The 17519-nt window shown below is 44.4% G+C and overlaps 1 protein-coding gene across 2 annotated transcripts in view; it reads left to right on the forward strand.

The window, feature by feature from the left end:
• Positions 1 to 12531, forward strand: part of LOC106485738 (Golgi integral membrane protein 4-like) — a 42971-nt gene extending 30440 nt beyond the window's left edge. Inside the window, exons 10-14 of one of the 2 annotated variants that reach the window (XM_013944183.2) lie at positions 853 to 1052; positions 4386 to 4453; positions 5978 to 6142; positions 8914 to 8985; positions 11643 to 12531. In XM_013944183.2, coding sequence (XP_013799637.2) covers positions 853 to 1052; positions 4386 to 4453; positions 5978 to 6142; positions 8914 to 8985; positions 11643 to 11753 — 616 coding nt within the window. In that variant the 3' untranslated portion in view covers positions 11754 to 12531. The remainder of the gene's footprint in view (positions 1 to 852; positions 1053 to 4385; positions 4454 to 5977; positions 6143 to 8913; positions 8986 to 11642) is intronic. The other variant, XM_067311147.1, reaches the window with a different exon arrangement.
• Positions 12532 to 17519: the final 4988 nt, after the last annotated feature.

Consider the following 17519-nt stretch of genomic DNA (forward strand, 5'->3'; position numbering starts at 1 on the left):
TGTCACAGAGGAGGAAGGAACTCCTGACTATGTAGCTATCTGAAAGGGGTTGCCTGCACCCTTGCAGATAGAGCTGTGTGTGTGAATAACTGATTTTTCAGCTCTGTAGATGGATCAAGACACTAAAAAAAAAAATACATACATATATATATATATATATAAATGATGAAAAATTAAAACAAGATGCTGGAATGCTTCCTTCCAATTATTTGTTTTTTCTGTACAAGGGACAGATGTGTGCTATAGAATAGGCTTGTAAACAGATGTTGGTTTAAAGTGCCCAACCCAGTTGCAAATCTTCACAAAGAGCTTATAGTTTTAAAATTTACCAGACAGTGGAAATTCAATTCCATATTGCAGCTCTTCTCTATTTTATTTTGAAAGTTTTTTTCTCCTCTTAGGCCAAACCACCTCAGTTTTACTTTAGTAGCATTTTTATTTTTAATAAAGATGGAACATAAAGAGGACTTCTGTCTCTGATATTTTTTTTCCCCCGAACTTAGATTTATGTGTTTGGATATGTGTGAGGCATGAGTAAGTATACATTTAGAATTGGAGTTTATTGCTACATGGATACATTATCTTAGCACACAAATAAGAGATTAAAGCAGTTCTGGTAATAAATTGCCTTTATAAAGCATAACTTTGTACTTATGTGGCATATTAAATGTTCTGTTTCATGCAGCTGTTGGCGTAACTAATGCAATCTGCTAATTTTGCCAGAAACATTAAATTAGGTCAAACTTCTGCATGCATTGGAATTTTTATTTGCTTGCCATTATGAAATGCCGTTTTGAAATCTAAGTGTACTGAGGTGGGGGTGTTCTCTTTTGTTTCTTACCTTTGTTGCAGTTGGCAAGACATAGTTAACAAAGTGAATGCCCAGTTTGATGAAGAACAAGTGAACAGTTACTCAAAGAGCCTTCATTTTGACCCTGGGCCTGGGGAAGAGATGCAGAATGGTAGCCCACAGCTGCCCAGCCAAAAGAGAGGGGCAGAGCTTCAAATAGCTGATCAGAAGGGAAGGACAGATGATGAGGAACTTGAAATGGGTAGGGTTTCCGTAATCTTATGCTGTACAGTACTGATTTTATAGCTAATCAAGGTGGGGAGAGAAAAACTTTCTGCTTTTATTAAAGGAAAACCTTATAACTTCTAGAGAAATCACAGAATTTGACATTGTTTATGTAAAGCATGTAATTAACGAATGACTCTTGGTCCACATTTTTCTGGTTAGCTCTCACCCTAGGTTTGAGTCACTTCAATTTCTTTTAGCCCTTTCACTCTCTCAGTTTAGATTCCCAGTTTGGCAGGAAAAAACCTTCTAGACTCCATAACAATATTTGTAGTCTCTAGGTATAATGGGTCAGGTAAGTTTTGTCCTGCTTATGTCTAGTGCCTATAGGTCTGTAGCTCTGCAGAGCAATCAAATAGCACAATTTTACTGCCAACAAATGCAATAGTTAAAAATTTTCATAGCAGACTGCAGAAGAGTTTAAGAAACTACAGTTTTCCATTCTGTTTCAAAGAATAAAGGCTTTCATCCCAGATGGTGTTGACCTATTTCCCTTATCTTCTGTAGATACTATGCATTTATTGTCCTTGTCCAAATGAAAAGCCTGAACACTTCCATTTTTTCCCTTCCTTTTGTCCCTACATCCTCACACGTTTTCCAAGTCTGCGCAGCTTGTGTCGGTTCTTTTCTTTCCTATAGGAGTGATGGGGAATTTTGCTGTTCTTTGCAAGACTTGATCTTGGTCTCCTCTAGGAATTGATTTTAATTTTTTTAGAAGTGGATTTATTTAGCTTATTCAGGGCAGAAAATTTCCCAAGTGTCCTTAGGGGGTTAAAAGCAAATAATTTCAAGTGCAGTTAGTTTTATTTGTCAGTCAGCCAACTGAGTACCTACAGCTAGCTAGAAAGTCTGTAGTAAGTAACTGCATTTGGACAATTGGAGGCCAACTCTTGGAACTGCTAACATGTTAAATTGCTCTTCCTTTTGATCCAGCTCTATTCAGACCCCTGTGCTAAGTTGGTGAATGTTTCATTGAATGTTTAGCTGACTGAGCACAAATAACAGGAGGAGAGAAGCATTTGACTTGGTGTAAAGTGTGTCCTAAGGCCGTGAAACAAGCTTAATGTAATGAATTATTTGTTAGCTTATGAGGGCAGAATCTTCTCCTCACCTCATTTCCCAGGGGAGATTTTTCATTTAGGCTGTGCTGTGGGAGTGGCAAAATGAGGGAACAACTAAATGCCTATTTGAGTTTTGTGAAACAATAAAAATAGCCATTACATGACTAGAGCTTTGAGAAACCTAGAGAGTGGGTGGCAGTGACTTTACAGCATTTCTATGCGTCCAATAACAAAGGGAAGGCTGAGTTGATTGCAGCTCTATGTTGACAAGTATAAGAGGGAAGCTGCAAAAATCTTTCAGAAGCAAATAAAGACGACAATGTATTACAGCAACTCAGGCAATGGGGAACTAAAATGTAGGTTTCTGGACAGAGATCTGGTCTAAGAGGAATATGGAACTGTGAACAGAGATGCTCTGCTGGGCTCAATGAGCCAGAATACAGCATGAATCCTTTGAAAACAGATTTCATTGCTGCTAACAGACTCTACCATCAATTTCTTACATAAAAGGCAGTAACCTGTAAGACCTGAAAGTCGGCTAATTGCCTTTGTCAAAAAGGGACACTGACGAAATGTAGATATGACTAAAACTGTCTGTTGCTAGACTGAGCCAGGGTAACAAAATAGTTGTGTTTTCTTGTAGGTAATTGATTGCTATGGTCTTAAATGCAGTAAAGCAGGGAGGCTGGGAACTGGGGCCTCCTGTGAGGATCTAATTCGAAATGCTGACTTGCATCCTATTATGAAGATGCTCTCAGCCTTGTTTCTTGACAGTAGGTTTTGGCTCTGGTTTCATTCTTTGCTCAGAAGTAGGCCTGGATTGGGAGCAGAGGAAGGACATCACAGGGCAGAGATGAAGGTCATTTGTTTTAACTGAGTCTTGGATCAAAGAGGCGAAATCATTCAAACTGGGGAAGAATCTCCCAGGTCATTGGCTCACTTCATTCTGTGGAGGTGAATTCCTCCCTCCCAGAACAGGAGCTGTAAGGTAACAGTTGCTGTGCACAGAGATCTCCCTTTGGAGAGGAGGTTTGGTATTCCTGTGCTTTCCCGCAGCTATGTTCAGCTGCTATTTCATGTTTCATTGACCTGGTTTTCAGCAAGTCCCCTGAGAAGAATCAAACTAATTGGTTCACATCAAAGTAAATTCCACCCTGCAAAAAAATGGCCTCATGGCAGGGATAAGGGAGCATGAGGACGAACAGCTCTTGACCTGCATATCCTAATTGGAATTAACCAAAGTAATGATTCAACTGCACTGGCTGTGCTGCTGTGCCATGGGGAACACTGCTGCCTCACAGGCTCCTTTAACATTTTTGGGAGAAGCATTCAGCCCCTGGTGATGGCAGTGTGGTGAGTGCCAGAGCTGGGACTTGCTAGAACTGTATCCAGTTTGTGAGGTTTGGGCCTTTCCTTAATTGAAAGCAACAGCCATACTTTTTTTTTTAATAAAGGCAGGTAGAGAAATAAGCACAGCAAACTGGCTTGCTTTTCCCTCATTAGTCTCTATTCCTGCCTTGCCTGTTCCCCTAATGCAGGAAGCCTGCCTTTTGCTTTGGCATCTTGTCAGCAGCCATGTGCCAACGAAGGGGAAGGTGGCGCTGACCTGTGACCTGTCATGGCTTAGTTTCATTCCCAGTGATGGTCTGACTGGCTGCACAGGTTGTTGCTATAGTTACTGCCCAGACTTAGCAGTGGCATGAAGCAAAGGTGTGTCTTAATAATATAGGTTAGGGTATGAGTTCAGAGCTGTTTCTTTGTATTACATGTGTTATTCAGTAAGTCAGGGATGTGCTTCAGCATATGCTTGTGCCCTAGCCTGGGGAGGAGATAGTTTTGGCAGCTGTAGAAGCATAGTGCTGCTTTGCTATTTTGATCTTGCATCTGGCATTGAAGAAACAATGTTAAGTTGGTGTTATTTGTGTTCATTAGTCAAAGTTGGTGTCACCAGTTAAGATTCTCACTGTTGGGAGCAGCCATATTAACTCTATGCGAAGTAGGGACTGACCTGCAGGCTTAGGCAGACAATGCTCTACATGCGTTTCAGAAGTAGCACTTCCAATTACCTGTTGCAGGAAAGCTTTACTAACAAATTCTTTCCAAGGCAGCTCTGAGACAATAGTCTGATCTGAACCGGGGTGTGGGGAACCTTCCATGCACTCAGAGTACCAGATCCAAGTCTATATCACTGATCCCTTAGGTGGCTTTTTATCCAGAGGATGTGTTGTAACTGTCCCTTTTCCTTGCAGATGCAGGAATGATTGAGAGAGAGGAGAACTTGCATTCTCAGAAAGAGACTGTTGTCCAAGAACCAGTGGTAAGAAGTATTGCCATGCTGTCATCACGATGCATCCCTAGCTCTGAATAAGAATCCAGCCATACCATTTAAATAGGTGCTTTCCCAGAAGTTTCTATAACATGTAATTCCAAACTCCTTCCCAGTGCTGGAGGGATTCAGATGGATGATGAAGACTGGGGTTTTTGTTTTCTGCATCCTTAACATTCTTGGAGAGGCACAACTGGTGAAATGCAATGAGCCAGGACTTCCTGCTCAGATGTCAAGACACTTAGTTTCAATTTCCCCCACTTTAAAAAAGACTATCTCTTTTGAGCAGTGGAATAGTAGAGCTGATTGAGTAGTTTGTGTATATGGTTTTGAAGATTATTTGCTGATGAGTGGCATGTGCACAGTGCACTATGGATGGTCCCGGACCCTCTCTCTAGAGGTTTGGTACCATTTTGCCATTCTCATATGGCTTGGCTGGAGGACAATACTGTTAGATCCAAGCTGAATGGGTGGAAGGGTACTGGAGGAGGTTGTTGTAGCTGAAGAGAAGTGAAAAGAGATGGAGAAACAAAGATTTATGAAAGTTGCTTAATGTCTATAGATCTGGTCAAATATTTAAGGAGGGGGGGAATAACACTTGTGGGAAAGCAGTATGCTGCGGAACAGCCCTGCAACTATTACTTAGCCTTCTGTTAATTAGCTAAAGGTTTATGAAATGTTTTGATGGCAAGAAGTACTCTGGAAAGTGCTGAATGTGCTCCTGTGTGTTTTGACTCCATTCATTGGCAGCTCCTAGTGAGGAGCAGGTGCTCTCCTACTTGGGGGAGAAGAATAGTACTGCTAGGGAGGAAGGACCTCTTGCTTGTCTCTGTAGCTACCCTCCCCTGCTTCTGTGGTGCCAGGAGTACTCTGGACCTCCTGGTGCCTTGTCCCTCTTCCCCCTGAGGGAGCCTGAAAATCCTACTATTGTGTTTTGTGGGAAGGAAATGCCACATGGATTCATAATGGATGCTTTGTCCATTACCTTCCCTATGTATTCATCTTCCCCTTTCTCCTGCAGAGAACATGGGTGTGGTGTGGCCTTTGGATCCCTGGCCTTTGGATCTAGCCAGGAAATTTCCCCTGAATAAGTTTTCACAGTGATTTGGCTTCTTTAGGAGAAACCATCTCCAGAGAGAATGAAGCTGTAGCAAGATCCTTTTGTGCCTCCCCTCATTACCGCTTAAATGAGAAGAGCCTGGACTGCAGACGAGTGGACAAAAGACTGAAGCAGAGTTGGAGGTTGGGGAAAAGGCAGGAGAACACTGCTGAGAGTAATCCATGGGCTGTTTTAAGGGAGCACTGTTCCTGTACTCTTAACCATTCTGACAACATCTTGGTTGATGCAGTGATGGGGGGTGTCCTTTCTCCAGATATTTGGGTCCCCTCTCTCTGGGCAGCAGTTTCACCAGCTCCTGTTCTCTTTGGCTTGCTGGTGAAAGTGTGCTATTCTTGGCTGCTGCCCCCCCTAAGGCATATCCTGACTGGTGCTCACAAGAGGCTTTTCTTGTTCAGATGCCAGATGATGCTGCAGACCCTGCCCAGGACCCCAATAACCAAGGTGAAGATGAGTTTGAGGAAGCTGAGCTGGAAAGACCAGATTTTGAAGAGAAGGAGGGAGGTTTGGAGAAGTTCAAGGAGCCCGGCATGAAAGAAGATTCTGAGGAGAAGCCACCAAAGGTGACAAATATGAGGGCAGCTACTTATGCAGGAGTAGGGGTCAGGGAGAGACCTGCAGCAATGAATGGGGGGGAGGTGGAAGGCTTAAGGACTCAAAGGAAAACTTGCCTATTCCTGGAGGGATCCATAATCCCACTGCAGGGATGTGACAGGGAGGAGAAACCTCCTTCTCTTCTGTCACCTTCTGCATCTGATTCCAGGTGACTTGTAGCCTTTGAGAATCAGTGGTTCTGTACCAGTGTTTGTTCTGGCCCTGTCTTCTCTGCTAATTGTAGTCAGTCATAGCATTTGCAGCATCTACATGGCTAGTGAGTTGTTGAATAAGAGAGGGGTCACTCCACAGCTATTACTGAAGAGATGTTACATCTTCCTGTCAAGCATTAGACATCAAAACCAAAGGTGAAATACAGGCCTATGCTTGGGATCTGGTCAGTGCAGCCATTGCTGTTCTGGGATGGATCTGCAACAGTCTCTTGACAGCAGTGACACCATGTGAGAACTCTGCTTCCTTCTCTGCTTGCTTGCAGAGGGAAGCCATTTATTTTGCACAGTGCTTCTTGCTGTCTGAAGTCAGACTGCATCAGGAAAATATTAGCTTGTATTGACAAGCAGCTGAGTGTGTTCAGTGTTGCTTCTTTTTAAAAGGAGTATTTTTATCTGTCAGGCTCTAAAATGATGATCAGTACTGGTTTTAAAAATAAAGGAAGGAACTTGGGCCAATGAACTCAAGCAGTGAGGAGACACTGGCACCAACAGAGCAGCATCTTAAGATTTATGCAAATATAGAAAGAATTAGTGACATAAATACTTGACCTTCAGTTGTGCTGTGCTCCCTAAAGCTCCATCCTAATTAACTTGTAAATACTATATAAGGAGAATTGTTCGTGAGAACCTGTGTTAACAAGTATCCCTTCTTTAGAAACCGTGTGTCTGCTTAACCCCTTTTTTGTCAATTTCTCCATACTAAATGGATTAGACCAGGCAGGTGTCATGCTGCCTTCCAGCGGCTGGAATTGCTTATCTATGTGTTGTGAGTCCCATAATCATTATGGGAAATAATATCCTTTTTTAAGTCTTGTTTTGGAGGAAGGTCTGTGTTTGCTGGCATCTAATGAAACTTGCTCAGTGTGTGGTATGCCTTATAGTAATGGCTGAAGCCAGCTTCAGGAGGACAGGGAACAAACTTTCCTGTCTTTTCTCCTTTTTTCACTCCCTTTTTCTCTGCTGCTGAAGCCTTGTGTCAGCTTGCTTCTCCCCACCCTTTGCATGTTACCAGGCTTGGTGCAATCTAAGTCAGCTTGTGCCCCATGGTGGGTGGGTGTAGTCCACAGAATGGTTGAGGTTGGAAGGGACCTTTAGAGAATAAGTAGTCCAACCCCCCTGCTCAAGCAGGGCCTCCTAGAGCAGGCTGCCCAGGACCCTGTCCAGATGGCTTTTGAATATCTCCAGGGATGGAGGCTCCACAGCCTCTCTGGGCAACTTGTTCCAGTGTTCAACTACTCTCACAGTGAAGAAGCATTTTCTGATGTTCAGATGGAACATCCTGTGTTTCAGTTTGTGCCCATTGCCTCTCATCCTGTCACTGGACACCACTGAAAAGAGTCTGGGCCCTGTCCTCTTTATATTCTCCTTTCTGATATTTATATACATTGATAAGATCCCCCTCAACCTTTTCTGCTCTAGGCTATATAGTCCCAGCTCTCTCAGCCTTTTCTTATGAGAGATGGTCTAGTCCCTTAATCACTTTAGTGGCCCTCTGCTGGAGAGGGGAAGAATCACCTCCCTCAGCCTGCTGGCAATGCACTTCTTAATGCAGCCCAGGATACCATTGGCCTCCTTGGCCACAAAGGCACATTGCTGGCTCATGGTGAATAGCCCTTGGTGAATCCATGCTGACTACTCCTGATCAACCACATGAAGGACAAGAAGGTGGAAATAGTATCCAAGACTAGCTGCAGAGAGGCACCGAGCAGGCTTGTACCAGAGCAGTGCTGGCTTAGACACTGAGCTTCCCCACAGATGCAGTAGGAGCCCTAGCTATAGGTGGTGCCAATTTGTTTCATTCCCATCTATAAGGGTCTTGGTTGTGGTTTTAAGAGCAGAGCGTGTTGGGGCAGCATGGCTGGCTTTTGGTGAAGGAACTGTCCAGGAAGACCAGATGTTCTGCTTTACTGTATAGCCTGGTAGATGAAAGCAACAGCATTGACTTGCTGACTTGATTGAAGTTTCTGTTAATCAGACTTGTCTGTGAGTGCCCAGGTCCTTCTCTGTGAGCTATGAATTATTGAAAGCATTAATATTTCAGTCCTCACCAGTGAGAATGGCTCTAATATCCCTGCTAGTTTCTATCATTTTATCTTCAAATTTGGTGGCAGGATGTAGTAGGGAGAGCACTGAAACCTCTATTGGAGCTGGGCTTACCCCGAACCAGTGCAGAATATAGATGGTTCCCTGCAGTCCTGGGACTCCATGCAACAGCTGCATGGGCAAGGGCAAGGCCCCCCTCCTGCTGCAAGAGAGACCTCTTGTACCACACTGGGAGGAACTGGGCAATGACTGCCAGCCCATGGGGAAAGGGACTGGGTGAGGAAAACACAAATGGAATTTGGGTTGCCTCACAGCCCCTCTTCTGCCTGCACCCTCCCCCATGCCTGTGCTGTAGCCAAGTGTCCTCTGGACTTGGGGCTCTAATATGAGAGAGTGGTGTCCCTGCAGGGACTGGAAGTAGCTTGGGGCAGTGTTAGCAGTGTCTGTACTTCTGTATTTTTCAGGATGCTGGCAGACCCATCAAGGGAAGGGAAGGCCCAATGGTTGACTATCAAGAAGATCAGGAGCAAGAAATTGTACGACACCAAGGTTCTTCTTTCCCTGTCTGGTGTGATTGCTGCCTGGGTCTGTTGGTAGCCAGGAGCCAAGTATGGATTGGCTTTTAGGAAACTAGATGTGAGCACTGCCTTGGTTTTGTCTCTGTCTGCCCAGTGAGGTGGGTCTCCAAAACAAATCTGGAGTCCAGTTACCTCTGTTCCCTTTTCTTCAGGTGTTCACAGTACCTTTTATGTTCTCCCCTCCCCATTCCTTTCCTGCATCAGTCTACAGCAGTTGAGCTGTGAGATGCTTACTAAGCACCAACTGAGGTGAATTTCAGGCTGTGCCAGTGCAACTAGGCAAGATCACTTTGTGTTTCTCCAAGTATAGGGAAATTCACTATGAGCCCTGCAGTCTGTTGCTGCATCATGGGTCCTGGTGGGTCTGGCCTGTGTCTAAGGGAGATCTAGGGAGAACCGTGGCTGTGCTGTGAAAAGGGTCATTGGGTTACAGCCAGCAAGTTGAATGAAAGCATGGGTGGCAGAAGGACATGACGTATCCTGTTCCTGAGGCAAGGGAAGAAGGTGGTGCTTTGGTCAGGCCATGGTTGCCAGAAAGTGACTGTTCTTCTCTTTGGCTGACAACAGGCATTACTGCTGTGTCTCAGACACAGGACTACTGTAGTCAGTGACAAGTTGTCATGCCTCCAGGAGAAAGACTGGACACCAGAGGGAAGGGCAGTGTCAGTAGATTTCTGTTATGTTCTGCACACTCCAGTGAATAGTTAACAGTGGGAAGGTGGCCTGTAGCTGCTTATGGGGAGAAGTGGGTGCTGTCTGGGTAGGAAGGGGAGTTGCATGCACACCTTGTGAAAGGAAGCAGGTGGTGCACTGCTACTGAACCCACTTTGGTGCATTCTGGAGGGACAAAAGGCTTAGAAGAGGTGGCAATCTGTTCCTCTGAATAACCCTGTGGTGTTTGCCAGCTGCTGTCTGCAGAGATATCCACAAGGTAGGATGAGTGTGTATTACCAATGAGATGCTGAGATTATTAGAAGTACTCTGTCTCAAGCTTCTTCAGCCCAATGTGTATTTTCTGGCCTAGGGAGGTGCAGGCCAGTCTGTTTCTGTAATAAAATGAAGCTGATGCTGGATAGCACCAGAACTATCTGTGGGAGAGCACCCTGGCTAGACAGGGAGAGGTACAGAGAGCCCTGGTTGGAAGCTGGGGTGCAATTTGAGAGGGCTGAAGGTAGTTTGAGCAGAGCCAGAACTAGCATTATTGCAGTTCTTGGATTCAAATACATGGTGATAGGGAAAGAATAGTCTGTATGGATTATATCCTGAGGGGAGCTGGGGGAGGCTAGCAGGCAGGTGTTCAGGGCTGCTCAGAGAATGGGGGTGTATATACACACGTGGAGAGGGCAGGGGGCCCAAGCTTTTCCATGGAGCTGATCTAAAAAGTTGAACTGTCATATTGGAGACTGTTGCTGTCATGGTAGGATGGGAGATGTTTCCAATGGGGTGTTTTGGTCCTATTTTAAAGATAGAGAAATTTTTTTAAGTCTGAATCAGGAGCTACATAATGAATAGAACTTTTTTTTTTAAGGGTGGAAGTAGAAAGCAGTTTTTCTTCATGTCTAAATTTATAGTCCCAGATGATTTCAATATTTAATGGCAGCTGCTCAAGAGTACATTTTGCCTTGGAGGCAGTCTCCCATGGCTGGGTGTTGAATGAGTGGAGACACACTATTCCCTTCCTTGCAGCCTGCAGAGCCATCTGAATGTTTACAGCTTTCTTACAGTAGCATTCAAGTGGTATCTTTGGTTCACGGTCCTCAAAAGGACATTCTTGTTTGAAATGGGAATGCAAAGGGCGCAAGGCAAAAAGTACTCATTACTGGGGATGGTGAGCGCAATTTCCAGATGTGCCCCTTCTCCCTGTTTATCCCATCTGCCTCATGCTGTATTTGAGAGCCAGGCATCTGAAAGCTGCAATGGCTGCATGTGTGCTAGAGAGGGTCACCTTGGTGCCTTCTGGCTCACCCATACAGAAACAAAGGATCCTCTGCAGTCTCTTGAGGAACATCCTCAAGATGTTGCTCCTTGCTCCTCTCCTTGTCCTTTGTGAGTGGCTTCTGCTGGCTTTTCCTGTGGCTTCAGCATGCTTGGTGGTGGATTGAGGGTCTGGGCTGCCTGCTGGAAATGAAAAAGAGGTGGAGGGGGGGAATAGCAAAGCTGATATCAGGGGCTATCCTTGCCCTGTGCAAGAACCTAGTTTGTATGCTGGAGAGCGGGACCTAAAAGTGACAGTGGAGGCTGTGTTGAGTGCTGTACGCTATGGGTGGGATTTGTTACACCACTTTTAAATGTGGTGGGGTTAGGATATGTTGTTCTACTTGTGTAACAGAGGCCATAGGCTAATGTTAAAAATGCACTGTAATACTGGGGTAGTAAATGTGTTCAAAACTAACAGTCTGGTGATAGCAGCATGGGCTACTTACCTCTGCTTCTTGGCTAAGTGACTTGCCAGTCTCACCTAAAGGTCACTGGCAGAGCTGGATTCTCTGCAAGTTTCCCAAGCTGGGTTGGTGTGGTAAAACAGCCTTATTCAGAAGCAGCCCGGTGCTGCATGTTAGAGTCTCATTTTCCAAGCCTTGCTGACTTTCCTTCCTGGCTGTTCCCTCTGCACCCAGGAGGATCATGGAGGTGAGGTGGACGACAATGATGACCTGGAACTTGAACAAGAGCAGAAGGACCATGCAGGCATACAGGGAGCTGATGGCAAGAAGAATGACTACTACTGAAAGATGCTGAAGAAAGATGGGACATGCTAGGAGTGAGGGAACAATGTATAGAGGGGGAACTTCTCCTGGGAGCTGGCTCCAGTATTAAACGCTGCCTAGAACAGACAAAGGCAGGAGGAGATAGCTGTCTTTGTAGGCACTGAGCAGGGTGCTTGCAGATGTGCATTATGTCTGTGTGTGGGGGGGACATCACTTTGTCTCCCGTCAATGATATGGAAGTGCTCTCAGAGTGTAGGAATGACTTTATCCTGCTGCTCCTCTTAGAAGTGCTTCTTGATTTGTTTTCTTCACCCTCTTGTTCTCCCCTCCCCTCACAGCTGAGGAGAGTTTCTTATTTTTTACTACCTGGGCAGGGGAGGGATGCAAGACTATAAAAACAGGGATGCCTGAACTGGTCCCTGGACTCACTCGAGTGATTGCTAATACAAAGGAATTTGTCTTCATAAGATATTTTCTTCAGTAGTTTCTTTTAAAACACCCTTTGGTCCCATCAGAGTAGGGTGGAGAGGAGGGCAACCTGATTGCTGTCTGGAGTAATGTAAGGGTGATAGCTAACTATGAGCACCAGCAGAAATGACCATGTGCCAGCAAGAGTGTGAGTGTGTGTGTGTGTCTGATCAGATCCTCTTCCAGGTTTGGAGTCCTTTTCCAGTCACTCAGCTCTATAGAGCTCTCCTTTCCTTGGCTTTGCAGCTGTGACTATCCTGCCTGGCCAGACTGAGGGCTCAGAGCCTCCCTGTCTAGGACTGTGCATCTTGTCTTGACATTGTTGTTGCACCCTGGGTTCTAGTAGATATGACTTGGCCTGAGCTGAGACAGACTTTTCTGGGATGGTGGCAGGGACTGCCAAACTACTGTGACCCTGCAGCACCCTCTGCAGGTCCTCCAGCCGATGGTGCCCAGGCTTCCTCCTGGGTCCATTAGATCCTTATCCCAGAGAAAGAAAATCATTGAATGTGGACCACCAGACCAGCACTGTGCTGGGCAGTGTGCTGGAATGAATGAAGAACTTCATGGCACAGCTGTCAGTCCCTCTATTTGCTCACATGTTCTTCTCTTTTTACCTGCTTTAGCATTTTGGTGGCATGGATGCCTCAAGTAGGGCATGAACACAGCCTGGGAAGGGCCAGACTAACCTACTGCCTAACAATAAAAAGCTTTCAAAAGCAAGCAGTAGGATGGAAGCAGACCTCCATTTGTGGTGGGGGGTGGTTTTTATCGTGAAAATGCATGTCTGAGCAGCTGCAGCATCCCAGAAGAGCTGTCCTTCTGCCCTCCTCAAGATCTCAGGAGAGGTTGTGTTGGTGTGTTGTGTGGTGGGTTTTTTTGTTTGTGTGTGGTTGTTTTTTTTGTTTGTTTGTTTTAATGCCTTCGGAAGAACCTGCCATATCAACACTTCCTGCCTGCACCTGCCTCCCAGACCCACTGCTTCCTCCTTCCTTCCCTCTCTCCCTGGCACACAGTCAGCTTCTGGCACCTTCTGGACTGAGGTTGATCATGATTTCCAGGGAAGCTGAGGGATTTGCTCAGGACAAAATTTGGTGCATAGGAGAAAAACAGTAGGGAAAAGTATTTACGATGATGGATGTGAAGGAATATTTGGAGCCTGATGAATGCAATTCCATCCTGCTCAGCTTCTCTCCATCCTCCCAGCATCTGAGCATTGGACTTCAGGGAGCTAAGATAAACTTTCCTCCCTCTCACTGAGATGCTTTTAGGTTTTTTTTTTTTAATTGGGTATTTCTAGTGCTCTGTTGATTCACTAGATTGAAGTCAGTAGTGCTTTGCTTTACTCGGTCTCCAAAACACTTCTGGCCTGACCCTCCTCAGACAGAGAAAGCAGGAATGAGTCAGCTGGAGTCCCTGGAGTTTAAAATGGTGACAGGTGAAAGAAGAATGGGCTTCATCGCATTTCTTCAAAGTCTAGGACCTGGCTTATTCATATAAATAAGACAGGGCTGTCGCATTTCCTACCTTGTGCAAGACCCATGCATATGAGCTGTCTCTTACTTCCTGTCACGAGGTTAGCAGTTCTGAGCTCTGCAACCACATGCGCTAGTCTATGGATGAATGTCATTACCTGACAAAAGATCAGAGGACAGATCTTTATTTCCTGTTTGTGTTAGATTTTTTTTTTCTCTGTGTTTTGGAGTGGGTGGGTTTTTTTTTTTTGTTTTTTTTGTAAGCACTTTTAGACACTTGGAAAAAGAATACTTATCTCCCAGTAAGTTTGATCATCTTCATTCAGGCAATATTGATTTTTATTCCTGGGGTTCTAATAGAGCTTGAAATTAAAATGCCATAGGGTTTTCAGGTTGATTGTTTTTTTGGTTTTTTTATCCTACTTGTCTTTCTTACCAGCACAATCAGGTGTGTGAGCCAAACTCTGGGGTAGATTGGAGTAGTTAATGCAGTTGGCTTCCTGCTTGCTTTGCTTGGAAGCACCAAGAACCCTGCTTTCCCAGATGCTGCCCCTTGTTAGAGCTACAGCATCAGATCAGCTGGATGATAATGATGGATATTGAGTCCAGTGGAATCATCTTTTTAGGACTTCACAGACCTGATCTGCTGCTGTGCAGTAGACCGCTGCTGTGCACTGGACCACTGGACCAGTTTTGAAATCTGTTTTCCAAAACCACATGAGAACACAGAATGCCTTTCAAGTGAATATTGATGCTAGCTTTTGGGAGGACATGAGCTGAGAGAGCTCTTGACTGCAGAGTCTTAGCTGAAGCCAAGCCTGGGTCCTACCTCAGCTGAGTTAGGAAAGTTAAAGGCAGAGCATCCCCGCTGCAGTCACTGTAGGGCTGTCCTCAGCAGCAGTTCAGCTGCAGCCAACTGCTCTAAGTTCAAGGAGGTTTCTCAGGCCTGGAAAGGAGCATTCAGTCTGAGCATTCCCAGTGCACTGCTTTTCCTCTTTTCCTCCCAGCTTCAGATCAGAAATCCAGGAGTGGTCAATTTCCCATCTAACTGAAGCTTTTCTGTTTTGTTTCTCTGCTCAAAGTTTTAGCAAAACCACAATTAATACATACAATTTCCTGATCTTTCTGCTTTGTATCACTCCCTGGAATAGTCTATTTTAACTGTAGAGGCATTAAAGAGCATTCAGGCCTTGAGGCACACAGGTCTTGGAGAATACAACTTCTGTCTTAAGGGCTTTATTCTCATCACACTACTTGGTATCTTTGTAGGCAGAATAAGCAAAGATGCCAGAGGCAGAATAGCAGTCAGACTGTACTGAGGAGTCTTGGGTCTGTTAGCCAAGCATCACAGCTGTCCTTGTTGCATTCATCTCAGAAGCCCATTAGGGATCTTACTGTGAAACTATTAATGGGTGGAAGATATCTGAAGTGACTTGAAATAGTTAATGCTGTGTTAGTGCTTTACATTACCAACTTTACTGTATGATGCAATACTGTTCAGTCTCCACTGCCTGCTATAAATAGCACTTTCAGAATAAGATTAGCTGGAGGTGCAGTTATCTGTCCAGATACATCCCAATCAAAAAACCTCCAATTCTCAGCTGGGCTGGTAAGATGTCATTGTTTCAGTTTAATGTAGGACCAGGGGCCAATATGGTCTGTGACATGAGTTTTGAATCTGCACACCCAGGCTGACCTGGTGAGATATGTAACGTAGTTATCTCTCTGCTGATTTCACTCCCTCCCCTCTTTCCATGTTCATCTTAGCCTGTGACTCTTGGCTGGAATAAGTAGGTCCAGACCTTACTGAAAGTGAACCAGGTGCTGGAAAGAGACCCCCAGTGAGGATGGGACTGCATGTTGATTCAGAGAGACTGCAGGAGCTTCTAAATTAGGAGGCAAATTCTCTATTTTTGCATGTCTGTGATGAGTAATCTTTGAAAATATGACTTAGAGGCAACTACAGCAACTCAACCCTAAATGCAAAGCTCCCTGCTAGGAGAATGCTTTAGTAACCATATGCTGCATGCCACCCTTAGCTGAGAGTTAAACATCTCTGCCATGGATTTTCTGCCTTGGCTGTATCTAAGACTAAAACTAGCACAGTGCTGCATAGACTAGTTAGCTGTGGGTGGTTGGTGCTTGACTGTCTGGATTATAGCAAGTTGCCCCCATTTTAATATTATTTCAGTGTTTTCTCCAGCAGGGGATAGAACAGGAGGCAATATATTCAGTGGAGGAGAACCAGAAAAGTAGCAAACCTGCATTGTTGGGTCTATCTGAAGGCCTCTAAAGCCATGTGGGATGTTGCTGATCTTGTTATGCTAATTGTGCGCTGGCTGCTTAAAACAGATGATAACGTGTTTGTCCAAGCAGCTAACTGTTGAAGCAGCATAGCTGAAAAGTCCAGGCTGAGTTTTACTGCAGACTTGGGCAGGGGCAACATCTGAGGGAACAGCTGGATTACTAAGAGAACAAACAATGAGACAAAGTTCTCATATGAAGCCAGTGTTGGCAGGCTGACCAAGCCAAAGCATGTGTTTTTGCTTGTCTCTTACACTGATGACTTGTCTTCTGCCCAGAAACATAGTACAAGGCCAAAGGATGCAGCTTGTTACAAATTTATGATGGGTTGCATTAATATGATTTATAAAACTAACAGAAACATGCTCTTTAGTTTCCTTTGGACTCAAGTAACATGCAGATTAGATTTCTGAAAACAAATATATTTCCAGAGTTCACATGATGTCACAGTATTAAGTGGTTTGTGTGCATTTTAGCCAGGTGATGAAAATTAATAGTATATTCTGTGCCCTTAGAAATAATCTTGTTTGCAGGACATAGATTAGGCAGACATATGGCTATCAATTACTTAAATGAAATCTGTGTTTAATGAAACCTACTTCTTTGTAATCCTGAACAGGTTTCCAAGCAAAGCGAGAGTGGATTATTAGGCTCATTCATTTATATGGCATGTTTTAGGGCTTAAAATGTGAGAATTACCTAATAGGATTTTAATGAGATTTGTCCTCCTAAGACATCTGACATAAATGGAGGAGAAAGTGCCCTAACCACTTAAACTGCCTAAGTGAACTGTCTGCAGCACCCCAAACTAAAAATGCCCTCTCTTCTTTCTGATTATATATACAACTTGCTTGCTTAAGAGAATAACATTTGTTTCTAAAGAAGACTAGTCTTCATGCTCTATTTAGTTTGAGACCAGCTGTCATAAAATTTAGGTATCAAATCTAAATCTAATGTAGGCTGATGGAGTATAGTCCTGCCAAGGATTGAATATCCTTCAGCTCCCATTTCCTTTGTGCTCACAAAAATGTCTATCTTCTCAGCTCAACCCATGTCTGGCTCTTAGTGCTGTTTTACACTTCATAACCTCTGGAGTGAAGCCTGGTAATTCTGCTGAACTCTGTGCTGCTTTAGTGTTACAGAGTATCAATATATATGGAAAAAGACAAGGTGGATGTTGGCATCATTGCCAAGCAGGGTTCAGAGGTGTTCTGTATCCTTAAATTTACATGCCTGAAGAGAATCTGGAAATCAAAGGAATGTGTGTTGTAGGTCCAGTATTGTTCAATCCAGATGTATTGCTAATAAAGAATCAGGAGACTGGGGGCCTCTAATGGAGGGTATACCCATGAGCCTACAGGTACCAGGATGACAGTGATGGCACAAGGATATACTCAACAGCTGCCATAAACACTTTGGGTCCATTTACTGCTCCACTCATTAAAAGTGATCCTTTCATTAACAAATCTGTTCTAACCTATAATCATAGGGCCAGTTACTGTAATCATAATATGTAAGTAGCTAAATGGAAGTCAGTATG

The sequence above is a fragment of the Apteryx mantelli genome, chromosome 26 (genome assembly GCF_036417845.1).
Source record: "Apteryx mantelli isolate bAptMan1 chromosome 26, bAptMan1.hap1, whole genome shotgun sequence".
Taxonomy (NCBI): domain Eukaryota; kingdom Metazoa; phylum Chordata; class Aves; order Apterygiformes; family Apterygidae; genus Apteryx; species Apteryx mantelli.